At 40.0% G+C, this 14,673-nt stretch overlaps 1 protein-coding gene and 1 long non-coding RNA gene across 5 annotated transcripts in view; one reads left to right on the top strand and one right to left on the bottom strand.

Moving 5' to 3' along the window:
* Nucleotides 1-1,136: 1,136 nt before the first annotated feature.
* Nucleotides 1,137-5,179, bottom strand: LOC122971648. The gene is made up of 5 exons (XR_006399540.1): nucleotides 4,850-5,179; nucleotides 4,679-4,730; nucleotides 3,079-3,286; nucleotides 2,294-2,409; nucleotides 1,137-2,198 (listed from the first exon to the last, which is right to left on the bottom strand). It is a non-coding gene; the product is annotated as an uncharacterized LOC122971648 (long non-coding RNA).
* A 140-nt stretch (nucleotides 5,180-5,319) lies between these two features.
* si:dkey-191m6.4 (rho GTPase-activating protein 22) overlaps nucleotides 5,320-14,673 on the top strand; it is a 44,665-nt gene continuing 35,311 nt past the window's right edge. Inside the window, exons 1-4 of one of the 4 annotated variants that reach the window (XM_044338382.1) lie at nucleotides 5,320-5,475; nucleotides 6,108-6,196; nucleotides 6,301-6,412; nucleotides 10,030-10,209. In XM_044338382.1, the coding sequence (XP_044194317.1) occupies nucleotides 6,406-6,412; nucleotides 10,030-10,209 (187 nt within the window). In that variant the 5' untranslated portion in view covers nucleotides 5,320-5,475; nucleotides 6,108-6,196; nucleotides 6,301-6,405. Of the gene's footprint in view, nucleotides 5,476-5,957; nucleotides 6,197-6,300; nucleotides 6,413-8,515; nucleotides 8,674-10,029; nucleotides 10,210-14,673 lie in introns of those variants that run through there. The other 3 variants (XM_044338381.1, XM_044338383.1, XM_044338384.1) reach the window with 3 other exon arrangements.

Raw genomic sequence — 14,673 nt, forward strand, 5'->3', positions numbered from 1 at the left:
AAATTTATTGAGAAAATGTGTATAAATAAAATAAGATAGATAGGACCAGATAAATCGAGGTACTTCATCACATCAGTATATATTGTATGTTTATAAACTGTTAACAAATGTCTCAAAAATATGGTTTCAATATAATAATTTAGAGAGGAAGAGTTTAAGTCAATAAAGTCCATTTGACATTGCCAGTGACTAACTGCTGAGGCAAATCAGTCAGTCAGTAGCAATCAATAAGTAATGCTAAGTCAACAGTCACACCTTCAGCAGCCACCCACGGGTCTGTTAGCACAGCCCATCCCTGCCAAAATGAAATTTTAATCATCCTCGGTATCAATATTTTAAAAGGTTTTCTAAACACTGTGGATTGTGAGGACATGTTAGCATTCCAAGCATGGTTCATCCTCAGTGACATTATTTGATCTCAGCGGGGACAGAGGAGGGGTAGACACAATTATTAACAAGACAAACCGCATTGGTTGCATTTTCAACATGGTTTGCTACATTAAGTTCCATTTCTACCTAAAAGGATATATTGTTCTGCAGGTATCACCAAACAATGACTATGTGATGGAGTAAGGTTATTTCCAGCAGTTTGACAGAACAGAAATATTTTAGCTATCACACAGCAAAGTTCATCCACACAACCTCGCAAAAGAGGTGGCGCTAAAATTGGTAATGTAGTGGCTACTAGCAGGGTGCGTTGACAAACCTCAGTCAAACTTCCTCTGCCATTGGAAAAGATCTGGAATGAGATCAGCATGCTGGTCTGATTCATCTCTCTAAAAAGTGTAGTGAAAATGTATTATACACTCCTTACTGTCTTTGTGCTACAGAGCTGGCTCAAGTGCAAAATTGGGTAGTCTTGGCAGAACTTCATTAGCGTCATGAGGACCTGGTCCTCCAGTTATAGGCTTGTCATCTTCCATTTGTAGTAGTAGTTATTGTCTTGTTAAAACAACCTTAGTTGACTGAACATCACCTTTGGCTTGAAAGCCAGCTTTCATCGTCATCACTCTATCACTCAAAGTACATGCAGAGTACCTCAAAGGACCACACGAAGATGCCGAGCCAGTCAATAGTCCACGTTGAGAAGCAACAACAGTCAGTGGGCTAGGTTGCAAGGAGGGAGTGGTGCTATTCCAGTGTCTAATGTTAAAAGTACACTAAGTTGGGCAGGTTTTACTGGCATATTTACCAAGCTGACCTCAGTTGGATCCATTGCTTTTTCAGACAGTATGTCTTCCAAAACTGATAGAAGTTCATTTGAACTTGATGTAAAATATTTGCCTCTGTGAGCGAATCAGCTGATCTCGATGCTTCCACTAAAATAACTTGTTTCTGTGCCATAAACAGCATGAATCGCATGAAGTAATGGGAGGGAAATGTTCAGTATCCCAAAGAGAAAACCTCCCTTTCAGCTCTGAGTGCTATTAGCATCTCTTTCATGATCCTGTGTAGCTGATATAAATAATACTACAAAATCTCTCATTAAAGAGGCCAAACATATGCCTAGCAATCTTCTGCGTTCTATTTATGGCATTTAAACAGCAATGTTATTGTTGCTATAGATTGTGATATGCTTTGATGATACTAAACTACAACTAAAGCCCCTTGTTTGAAAGAACTTGAATTGTAATCAATAGGTTACAGATTCTGCAATAAGGAGGTAATTGATTAGATGTGTGTACTCCAGTGCACATTCAGGACTGAAGGCTAATTAGAGAGTTTGTTAAACACACAACAAAAGGAGTTTGTTTCAGATACAAAAACTAACTTAAGATTAGCATCAACAGTGTGTTAAAAATCCACATACTGCATGTGGTGTGATATGTAGAACACAGGAATCATTATCTCATTTTTCATAAAACAGCACATACTCTGAGATGTGACTACATGCATTATTTACAAAAATCGACTGGTTCATTAGTCATAGTGCTGGACACTTGACAATTGATATTTAGGTTTCTTACAGTGGTGAGTGAGGATACACTGCAGACCTTTTCTGTCTGTCTAGATTTATCAATACATGATGAATAATAAATGATAAACAATGAATGGTAAATGATGATGGATTCAATTGATCATGGTGTTGTCGTCTGCTCATCCATCACTGGAGAAGTATAGGTAAACAGAATTTGTAATCCTTTGGAAAAATCTCTTCAACCACACCTCCTTCTTAATGTTGGTCCTTGTAACAATCTCTGCAAAAACAAAAAAATTGCAAAGAAATGTGGCATTTGTTAAAGCTATAAACACAAAGAGCCTTTGAGCACTTGAGACATTATTTGATACTTACTGGGAGCAGTGAGGGAGGCTCCATGGGTTTAATACTCTGGTCAGCATCCAGCTACAGTATCTACTTTACCAGGTGCACAAACAGATGCTGATCACTTTAATATTCATTTTCATCAGCTGACACACAGACAAGAAAAGTCAAATAATATGTCAAATCATCAAATCTTCAAGATATCTTGAAGATATCTCTTTAAAATCTTCTCACATTAAAGTCTGATCTAAACAGAGTAACTATGTTGTCAAAGTCATCAAGAGATTCAACCTGAACCAACTTGTATCAAGTAAGTAATTTCTTATTGTCTTAAGTCTCATTGGTGAACTCTTCAGGGCCAAGTACAAGATGGATGGATAGATGGACAGACAAGTATTGTTGATGATTGCAGGAGCTCCATGAGAAGAAATACAGCAAGACATAACCATCAGGTACAAAAACTAAAATCTCACCTCTTTCATGCTGTTCTTAACAGAAACAGCAGTGAGGCAAGGCAAGTTCATTTGTATAGCACATTTCAACAACAAAGCCATTCAAAGTGCTTCACATAGAACATAAAAGGCATCAAGACAGAATATAAAAGCAACACAAGGCAATATAAACAGACATTTAAATACAATTAAAAAGTGTTAAGTTGGAGATAAGAAGAAGCTAAATTAGAATAAGACAGATAAAACAGGAGAATAAAAGTTACAGTGCAGTGTAAGATATCAACCCTCAAATTTGGTTTAATTAAAAGCAGTGGGAAACAGAAAAGTCTTCAGCTGTGATGAGGATCATTTTACTGTAGTTACCTGTACAACATGTTCTGGAAAGGTGAACGGCATGCTCAGCAGCCAACACATAACATGCCAGGCTAAAGTCAATGAGTTTAACTCTTAGTGGCTGCTGGTCAGCCTTCACTATATTGTCATGGCAGGATTGTTTTTCTTGATGTTGATGACTTCTGCCTTGTGAGCCAGTCATACTCCCATGTGATACAGTAGCAGTTTGAAGTGCTACCTGGAACAATGAGATAAACAATACAGCTGGAAGTTATCACTATGACAAGCCATGCAACAAGTTATATTTAGTAATAGAAGAGATAAAGTCCTTGTTCTTCTTTTCACCTTCAGTCATTTTAAATCTGCAGTAATTAATATAGCAGTACATAATGAAGAACATTTACTGAGGCTGCAGCTGACAATTATTTTCAGCACTGATTAGTCTGTCAATTATTATTTTGATTGCATGATTTATGATTTAGAATATAGAATGGTGAATCACAATTTTCCAGAGTCCAAGGTTATGTCTTCAAATTGTTTGATCTGTTCAACAAGCAGCCCAGTCGACAGTGACGTAAAAAAGCAGCAAATCTTCACATTTGAGGAGCCGTAACCAGCAATTTATTTCCACCTTTGTTTGATAAATAATGAATATACAATTAGTCAACACCCTGCGTTAATGGACAGCGACAAATAATAAATCAAGTTCCCTGCTAATCAGTAAACAGAGTACAAACTCATCAACATAAGAAAAAAAATCAACAATAAGTCAAGACAAACCTAGGTTACGCCAGCCAAGTAGGCCTGTGTGTGTGCATGGCAGGAACACGAGAAAATCAGTCTTCTCAATTTCATCTGCAACATTCAACACCCTGCATCAACGGACAGTGACAAATAGCAAATGAAGTGCCCTCCTAATCAGTAAACAGAATCGGAAAGTCATCAATATAAGACAAATCAACAGTAAGTCAAGACAAAGCTAGGTTATCAGCCAAGTAGACCTGTGTGTGTGCACAGCGGCAACACAAGAAGATCATTTTTTTCAATTAACAACCCTTAAACATCACAAGCAAAAATAATGACAGAAATCATGTTTTTTCAAAGACTGTTGAAGCACAGCGAGACAGTTCACTCCTCATCACATCCGCCCCCGCATCACAGATAGCTTACTGGTACTCTCCTACATCATGTTTACTGTGGGTTTTTTTGTTTGTTTTTGTCTTGTTTTTTAAGCTCATGTCATGTGAAGCCCCTGGTCCTCGGTCAGAGGCCCGGGGCCTGGGGCTTGGACAGGTGGCAGTAATGCACCAAGAAATGCAGCAATGTACCCACAAAGGCAGAGAAGAAGAAGACTGTTCACTAGTAAACATGGATGTAAACAATGCAGATTTTTAAATATTCAAAATAATCTGCTTTGCAGCTGTTTTATGAGAACGAAAATGCTTTCAACATGTTTATTAGACCTCAAGGATACAAACATTGCATAAAAATAAATGTAAATGTAATTTTCGTTTGTTTAGAAGAAAACTCTACAGGGCACCTTTAATACAAAAAGTCTCCTTAACATTAAGCTGGAAAGAACAGCCTAACATTCAAGAGAGCTGAAATAGACATGGAAATTCATACATACCAGGGTTGTGGTGCCAGTGAATTGTATACAGAGAACAGCCCGGTGGTTATGTCTAAACAAAAACAGGACAACCATGGTTGAGGACTGGTCTGGTGGTTTGAGACTCTGCTGTTTGTCTCATTGTGTGGCCTCAATTATCAGATCTGAGAGTCTGTTCATTACTCCTCTCACCTTCCTGTCTTTTCCATTTTCATCCAACATGCCACCCTGTGATAAAAGAACAAAATGAGGATGATCTGGGTGATAAATTCAGAGGGAAACAACACTTGGTGCCACACCCAGTATGGTGTGGCCACATCGCTTTCACCCAACCTCAGTCTTAAACCAAACACTGGCACTGAAGGCTTTTTATTGCTGTCTCATTTTGGCTTCTTGGTGTGTATGAGTGTGTGTGTGCGTGTGGTTTCTTGTTGGTGTGTCCCTCCTCTTTCCCTGTTTCATTTCAGCTTGTGTGACCCCTATCTCTGTTTGTGTCAGCCTCATTTTGGCTCCATTTTGTCTTGATCCACATGCATGTGCGCCATAGATCTATCTTCACATTTGTTGGCTGGTGTGTATATGTGCATGTATGTGTATGTGAGGGCACACACACCCCTCCACCCTCTCTGTGTCTCTCTCCCTCTTTGCTCTGTAATAAGAGCAGCTGTGGTTGACGTGGGGCCTTGACTGATTCAATTGCAGCGCAGGACTTAAGACTATTATCCTCTGAAGACTGGAGGAGGAGGGAAGCCCGGCTGCTGTAGCACAGCTGCTACAGCAACGACAGGTCTGATGGTGCCTTCCAGAGAAGACTGAAAGTAGGAAATTCAGACATCAGATAGGGAAAATGCAAAGAAACAGCACTTACAAGCAAAATGTTACATAAAACATGTAAGATTTAAAAACTGAGCAAAAGCTTCTTGTGCTCTTTTCTACCTCCATACAAAATATTACTAAGTCCTAAAAGCTGATCGTCTTTGGTTATTGGAATGAAGACAGATAAAAATTTAAACCTATAGTGGTGTGATAATAGTTTTTTAGCGAGTTTTTGAAATTTCTGTCTTTCAGATAACTGTTTTCTAAAAGTTGCTACATGTGTTAATTTTTGATACAAAACATTATGATTATTCCAGGATTTGGCATGGTGACATTCAGCGTTAGCTTCATCAACAAAAACCATGAAAAAAAATATTTGTTGAGTACCTTTTTTTGGTGAAAAAAACAAGACTTATACTATAATTTAAAATGTAATCTTTGAAAATGAGAACTATGAAAAAATTTATTGCATTTTTCTTCAACAAATATGTCCACCAAAAGTATCTCTTGACTTGTTGCACTATATTAGCTGCATCTCATATTTCAGAAATGTTATGTCTCAGTGTTGTTAGCTAACGTTACCGGTTTTTGGAAGAAAGAAAGAAAAAGATTTATGGACTAAATTCATCTGCAGTCCTGCAGAAAATTAGACAAGGAGCAGCAACAAAACACTAGGACAAACCACGAAAACATGCAGCTAACCATACCAGCATTTGTCAAAAGGTAAGCTAATGCTAATATTTACATAATTACATTACATTATTGATGGCTGTGGATGCAATGTTAATGTTACTTTCAGTTGGTTATCATTTGTGTCAACCCTCTAGATTTTCCTCTAGATGTTCGCTGAAGAAATATTACTGTGGCTCGTCTCAAGCTAAACCCAGGAGCTGAACAGTATTTTAGCAAATGATGAGCACGAAGCTGCACTTATGCTAGGTGAGTAAGAATGACAAGTGAGCGGTTCTGTTTAATAGAGTTTCGAAATGACAACTGGATTGACCGAGGAGAGTATTGTAAGCCCTGTGTGTGTGAACCATTAGAACCATTAGACAGGGAAACTAAGCCTTTTACGCTAACCTGGTTATAGATGAGAATGACACCTGTAACCCTTGTAGCTATATTCATCAAGGTGGCGACAGCTGTAGCCTCATAAATCTGAGCATCTCTCTATACAGGGCTCAAAACTAGAACAAGTCGATCAGATCAAATTACTGGGAATTACACTGGACCACTGACAGTATCATTAAGAGAATGGGAAACGATTAGAGAATTAGCCAGCTTCAAGTCAGGTCAATTTTATTTGTATAGCCCAATATCACAAATCACAAATTTGCCTCAGGGGGCTTTACAGTCTACACAGCAATACTGCATACCCTGTCCTTTGACCCTTGATTCGAATAAGGAAAAACTCCATTAAAACACCTTTAACAGGGGGAAAAATGGAAGAAACCTCAGGAAGAGCAACAGAGGAGGGATCCCTCTCCCAGGACAGACAGACATGCAATAGATGTTGTGTGTACAGGATAGAACACAAATTGCAGAATGCAGCATTCAACAGGATAACAAGATATATATGAATAAATAAGTGATAAATAGAATGCTAAGCAGCTTCCACATGCCACCAGAAAAGAATAGGACCTGAGCCACGTGACCAGCAGGACGACAGACTACACATACACACAGGGGAGACTCATTCACATACACGGGAGAAGAGACAAGAAAAGACATCAAAGCAGCTAATTGTAGGTTAAGGTAAAAATATGAGTTTTAAGTTTAGATTTAAAGGACTCAAAAGACTCGGATTGTCTGACTTCCTTTTAACTTTGAATACACACAGAAGCCCTGTATTTTGAGAGCGGAGAGCTTGAGATGGAATATAATGTTTAAGGAGATCAGACAGGTTTAATGGAGTGTGCCTATTTCAGATTTTATAAGTCAGCAGGCACACCTTAAAATCTGATCTAACATGGATAGGAAGCCAGTGAAGGGAGGCTAGAATTGGTGTAATACAGTCAAATTTTCTTGTTTTAGTTAAGATTGTAGCTGTAGAATTTTGAACCATCTTAAGACTTTTAGTACTAGCATGTGGCAGACCTGAAAACAGAACATTACAGTAATCAAGTCTGGATGAAACAAATGTATGTATTAGACTGAATTTTAGCTATGTTATGAAAGTGGAAAATGGCAGTCCTGGTGATTTCTTTAATGTGCTTATCAAAGGAAAGGCTAGGACCAAATGTAAGATTTTTGGCTGCCACACTTTGTGAAATCACACAGTTGTTGAGCTGTTACTTGATCAAACTTATGTCTAGCAGGGCCAACGACCAGCATCTCAGTTTTGTCTGAATTTAGAAGCAGGAAATTTTGTGACATCCAGTTTTTCACAGCAGCCAAGCAGTCCTCTAATTAAGTAATTTGAGTATGATCATCAGCATTTGTAGGCACATAGAGCTGAGTATCATCCACGTAGCAATGGAAATTTATTCCAAAAGTACATATAATTTTGCCAAGAGGCAAAGAGAGAAAAGCAGATGGCCAAGAGCTGAGCCCTGAGGTACTCCATACTCCATATCTAATATCAGTGAATTTGAATTTAGTGAATTTTAATAGTATACAATGATGAATGGTGTCAAAGCCTTCACTGAGATCCAGTAGAGGCACAGAGGTGGAATCTGAGACACAACTCTCTCTAGTGCTTTAGATAAAAAATGGAAGATTAGTGACCATTTGTTGATAGTTATTAAGAGACCCTAGATCGAGGTGTGGGTTCGGGATTTTTTGACCTTTTCAGAATTAGTTTATGATCTGACACAACTGCCCACAAGAGTTTCTCTGCAAGAACTTTGTGTGTTACTTGCAAGTTATGAAAATATAAAAATTGAAAATGCGTGACAAAAATTAGACTAAAAATTCACAGATGTAAACAGGACTAAAATGTCTTTATTTTTTGTTGACTAAGGTTGTTTTATTACCTGCAGTTTTTAGTCCAGTTAAATCGAACTTCATTTTCCCCCTTGGTATGATTCGTTTGGACAGGTGTGGACCAAGACAACTGCACCAAGACTCTTCAGAGGAAGTGGTTGCAGTCCGTTCGCAAACGATCTCTGTAGCACTTGATTTGTGGTGGGAACGTGACCTAATCCAACCCAACTACTAGGTGTACTCGCAAGTTTGAGTGAAGCAGCTTCCGTGGCCAGGTGAGCTTTGCATAATTGGATGCGGATGAGTGAATTTAGCAGTTGCTAACAACTAGCCAGAGAATGAATCAAGGTCAGAGCTGGACTAGCGCAACGTATTTCGTTGTATATGGCCAGTGGACCTCCTTCAGGACCTTCTTCCTGTGTTTACATTCTTGCTCCTGCCACAGACAGATCTGACCAATGAGTTAAGTGAACATTCTCACAAGGCTTGTGGTGCTGCATTTTGGCTCACTTGGATTTTTCTCTGTGTGAAAAGAAACCGAACCAAGAGGAAAATGCACCAAGTTCACCAACTCATCAACTAATTCAGACCACAGCAAAAAAACTATAGCTGTGAAAATTCCCTAAGAGAAGAGTCAAATGGCTGAAATGCAACTGTAACTCATATGCATTTCTTGCCATACAGTCAAGACTAGATCTAAACCCAGTTCCAAAATTGACATCGGTGACATTTTCCTTCTTGGCTATAAATTCATCTTGCTTCTAGTGCCACACTCCTACACACTTTTTGTGTCAATTACAGGCCACTGTAGCTCAAGGGGACAGGACATTGTCTGTCAGAGGGGGACCAGTATTTTTTATCTCCCCTGGTTTTCCTGAGTTGTGCCACTGGAATGCCTGGAGCATGTAATTACGCTCTACTGTACAAGCTGGGAATTTCCCACGTCTGACTTTGAATTGAAAGTCAGCATCATTCTTAGAAAGCCAAGAGAGGCATGAGTGAAAATGGTTAAGAAAAGTGATTAAGAAGAAAGGGAAAAAAGAGGAGAGACTGACAGATGTACAGAAGAATGGGAAGGGAATTGAAACAAGGTGGAAGGAGAGGGAAAACAAAATATTTAAAAAAGGACTCCAAACATTGACTCAGAACAAGACAGAGAGAAATAGAAAGAGGTAAGAGGAAAAAGAAGAGGGAGGATGAGGGAAAAATGAGTGATTAAGGGAAAGAGGTGGATACATGCTGAGGACCTCTACAGCTTAATTAGGTGCAGAAGGAGGACACACCTGCCAGATGAACACCCCCTCCCCTTCTCCTTCTCTCCCCTTTCAAACATACAGATTATGAAGAGAAAGCACTCACTGCAGAAAATAACACTTAAAATCAGGCATCTGTTAGCCGGTCAGGCCCATGCTCTGCCGGTATATGACCCTCCTCAAAAACCTCCTCCTCCTCCTCTGCCATCCACCCCAGGCGGAAGCACAGCTATGAATAATAAAACAGGGAGGCGTGGAGGCCACTGGGCGTGTGCGCAGAGAAAAAAAAAAGGGGTAGTTCCTCCTCCTTCTCCTCCTCCTTCACCACCCCCTTCTCTTTCCATTCTCCTCCCCTCCCCTGTTCTCCCAACCCCCTAGCTGCCGGCCGCACTGCAGAAGGTCAGAGAGAGAAGAAGAGGAGAGAGGCAAAGACTCAGAGAGGCAGAGGGAGAGACAAGGGGTGGGGTGCTTTGGATGTACATGAACATGCCGAGAGGAGAGCGCGCGGACGAGCGATGACAACCATGCTGAGCCCAAAGATCAGACAGACCAGGAGAGGTACGGACACGGTTTGTTTGATTCACATCAACACTACCTGCCATTAATTGCTTATTCATCCTTCACCTACAACTCTGTAGTGACACATCATGTCATCTCTGACAGGGACTGTGATGGGAGTTGATGATGCAGTAGCTCTACCTGGACTTTGCCATACACTTTTACAAATGTAAAGCATTTGCAAAAGTGCATTTTCTCCTCAAAATTCTAATTTAAGAGAAGAATTTATATGCAGAAACAGCTTTCCTCCCCTTCATCTATCTTCCCTCCACTACTATGCTGCAGTCACGTATTTCTGAATGAAGCAGTGGCACTGCCCACGCAGGAAACCTCTCGCACACATTAGCATTCTACTACAGCTGGCCGATGCTGCCGGTGTGAATTCTATTAGAGCAGCATCTCTAGTTTCATCACTGCAACGCTCAGCACTATCAAGCTGCTGTCAGCTGCTGCTGCATGTATGCGTGTGCACACTCGAGCATGTAGCCCAGTATATGTGTGTGTTTGTCTTTCTGGATGGATGTGTCAATATGTCCATGCGTGCGAGTGTGTGTGTCCTTTCTTCCTTGGCACTAATCTCCATGACTGCAATTATACAGCTGGATCTGATTAAGATGAAATGAATAGTTCCCAAGAATGGGTGAGTGATGTGTAAATCCTCCGCTGGAGCAGCATGAAATTGGTAGCAAAGTGGATTAAATCTGTATTTGCATATATTAATAAGGCTGCAGAGCAGATTCAACTGGCTTGATGAGTAAGAGTAATTCACTGTAGACATTTTGTAAATCAGCACATAATTGATTACATCATGCTTAGGCAACATCAAATAGTTTTAACTAACATGATGGTTTACCATTAGTTGCATTACAATCAAGCATGTAAAGAGGTTTAATATACTGTACATTTACAGAAGGCTCAAATATCCAAATCAATATAAAAATGTAAATGCAGCTGTTGCAAATCTAAGGAGGTGAGAGCACCATTTATCCTCGCTGCACGTCCGTTAAGACGGTGAAAATTGAAGAGATTAAAGCGGACTATGTCATTCTGCATGTGAAGCATTCTCTGCATACCTTCTGTAAATTAGTGCTTCACTACTGACCGCATCACATTTGTTGCGTGAAGCCCATGAATAAATGGGTATGTGACAGATGTAGTCGTGTAGTACATACTCAGCTAAGGTCAAAACGGGTCATGAAAGGGTCACAACACTTACACAGCAATGTTTTAGCATTCAGCATATGAACCCTTTCTGACTGACAATCAAAATAGAAATGAATAATGTAAATTATTATGAGGTTTTTATCGATCATTCATGGCTGTGAAATTCATGTTGCCAGAAGCTCAGTTGACAGGATTGCTAGCTTAGATATACAGTGTATAGACTATATCTTGTTTGAATTTGGAAGGGCAGTTTGTCTTCTACCTAAAACAGCTAAATTGAATTATTTTTGTTTGGAAACTACTAACTACATTTCACAGTCTTTTCATCCTCCTCTCTTGCCTAACTGAGCTCCACTTAAAAGAACAGTTTGACATTTTGGGAAACATGCTCATTCGCTTTCTTGGCAAGAGTTAGATGAGAGGATCGATACCGTTCCCATGTCTGTACACTAAAAATAAAGCTAGAGCAGACAATTAGCTTAGCATAAACACTGGAAGCAGGAGAAAATTTCCAAATTGTTTGCACTAATAGCCAGTAAAACAAAAAGTTGTGTTGTTTACAGCATCAGCGAATGAGTTACAATTTGTTCGTAAGTGAGTTTTAGAGGTGCTGTTAGATGTTTTTCCACCTTTACAAAGAGCCAACCTTGCTGTTTTCCTGCTGTCTCCAATCTTTATGCTAAGCCAAGCTAATCCTCTGCTGGCTCTAACGTCATATTTAGCATACAAACATGAGTAATGGTAACAATCTTCTCATCTAACTTTGGCCAAGAAAGTGAATAAGCAAATTTCCAAAATGTGGAACTATTGCATTATTTAGCCAACTAAACCCAACCTTAGCAATTATCCTTCCTCTTAATTATAAATGCTTGTATGAGTTAACCAATAAGCTACCAATCTACACTAGGAGGCAGTAAACAAATGTTGCTAATAAGGAGTCAATTCATCATCAATGTCTGCTCCATAAAGAAAAATCTGACTCTTTTGCTTCATTAACTGCTATAAACAGCGACATATTAACACTGTAATAGAATGAATTCTGGGTACATTTTTCTTTGGCTGGCATGAGAAAATCTAGCAGCAGCTTTAAATGCCCACATATCAGCTGCTTCACTCTCTTGCTGCATCTTTTTGATCTGTGTTACCATGGTTTTATGATCAAAGTCCTGCATTGTAGTAACACACTGACATTCTGCCTTTCCAAGGCTTATGAATGAACATCTCCACAGCCTGATACAGCGAGCGAGAGCATGAGGCGTGGATAAAAAATGCACACACCGGCACACTCATATCATGTGCATTAATGCACGATGTGGAGATAACATGCACAGAAATGCACGGATAGATATGCACACACCCGCTGCTGCACATCAGTTCCACTCCACTGCAGCTCTCACATACAGGCTGTATATTACTTGCCACACCCCCAGCCTGTCAGTGAAGGCTGCCACACACACACACACATACACACTCAATGGTTAACACATTAATCAACAGTGATAGGATAACTGGAAGTTACGCACCGATGCACCTGTAACTCTCTCTGCTATTTTCCACCAGCCATAAATCACTACACAACAACCAGATTAATGAAATTGAATTCCTCCAACATGCCTCTGTGTGTGTGTGTGTGTGTGTGTGTGTGTGTGTGTGTGTATGTGATTTAGCCATCAGTGTAGTATTGTCTTGCTATTGTGGAGTACCCACCCTGCCATGCTAATGGATGGGCTCCTCTGCGATGTGCATAAGAGCCATAGATCCATTTCCTGCTGATAGCAAATATGCGGCTCCAAACTGCATTAAGTGACATCATAGGGACCTAGACTGTGTTGAGTGTGTGTGTGTGTGTGTGTGTGTGTGTGTTCAGGCATGTGTGTGTGTGTGTGTGTGTGTGTGTGTGTGTGTGTGTAAGAATGTAGCATCAAGTGTGCCTCCATGTGTCATACCACTTGTGTTTTGATTTTCAGTCTGCAGACAACCATTTGTTCACATTGTAACATCAGTTCCATGCTCAGTCGTTACACTCCAGCTTTTTATGAACATAGTGCTCATTCTATGTCCTCCAGGAGACTCTATGTGCATTTCTCATTTGATTTGTCCTTTCCTGTGACAGAACAAGCATAAACTTCACTAACCAAATTCCATTTGGGAAAATTGGCTGAATCTACAGCATCTCAGATAGTGTGGATTTGTAGAACCCTTGCTTAATGCCTCTTCTAAGCTATACTAGCTTCCTCCATTTTGGATGCTCTAAATTTCCGTTCCCTCAAAGATCAGCGCTGTAAATACTGCTTGCTATTGGTCAATGGCATCAACTTGTTTATCAACATTCTCTCTCTGGGTTTTTTGCTATGTTACTAAGTCATTCAGCTCAGTTCAGTTTAAGTCTCGTTGGTTGAAGTTAAAAATGTATTAAGCGGTCTATATGGTCTACTTGGCACACGCCCCACTGCCCAATAACATGTGCATTCATGATACTGTATCATGTATGAGCTCATGACTGAATGAGTCGCCAGACCTTCTGTTGTTCCTGGATATTCACCTGCATGCTCAGAATTATTCATCCACGACCTGAAAATAATATGACGCACAAGCTTATTTACATTATCATCAGTTTACGTCATCACATGCAAATGTGTGCATACTGTGCACAGTCTGCACACACAGTGAAGCCCCCAAATCAAAGTCATAATGTTGAGTTCTTACTATTTGACTCAGCCCTTCCCTAACTACTATCTACTGTAAAATAATGAATCACAATTATGCTGTTTATTTCAGTGAATTGCAGTGATTATGCATAAAAGTGCGTTTTAACGTTAAAACAGCCTCTGTTCAACATTGCAGTCGATAGTTGTAGAAGTCACCACACAGCAGCTCCACCCAAGCCAAGGAAGGTCTGAATCACCCTGAACACGATGTCCAAATTGGCGCAGTGGGTGGTAGTGTTTGGCACGTGCACACACACACACACACAAACGCACGCACTCAAAAATCAGTTGTTGTGACTCAGGCGTGAATCATCAGCCAGTGTATGTTCCACTCAGTCCATGATCCAGGCAGCTGATGTGTTAAACAGTGGTGCTCTTTTATGCTAACACTGGCAGGGCATGGAGGGATGGAAAGACATGATGTGGTGAGTAGAAACAGAGGATTGAAGGAGGACAAGGAATATGGAAAAAACAAGACACTGTCCCTATCAAGAATTCATGGTTGAATTTGGACTGCGGTGGAGCAGACATGAGCCACTTTGCTTTCATGATGGTTGAACTCACTAATAATCTGTACTGGGTCAGTGCCCTC

This window comes from Thunnus albacares, chromosome 20 (genome assembly GCF_914725855.1).
Source record: "Thunnus albacares chromosome 20, fThuAlb1.1, whole genome shotgun sequence".
NCBI classification, from domain to species: domain Eukaryota; kingdom Metazoa; phylum Chordata; class Actinopteri; order Scombriformes; family Scombridae; genus Thunnus; species Thunnus albacares.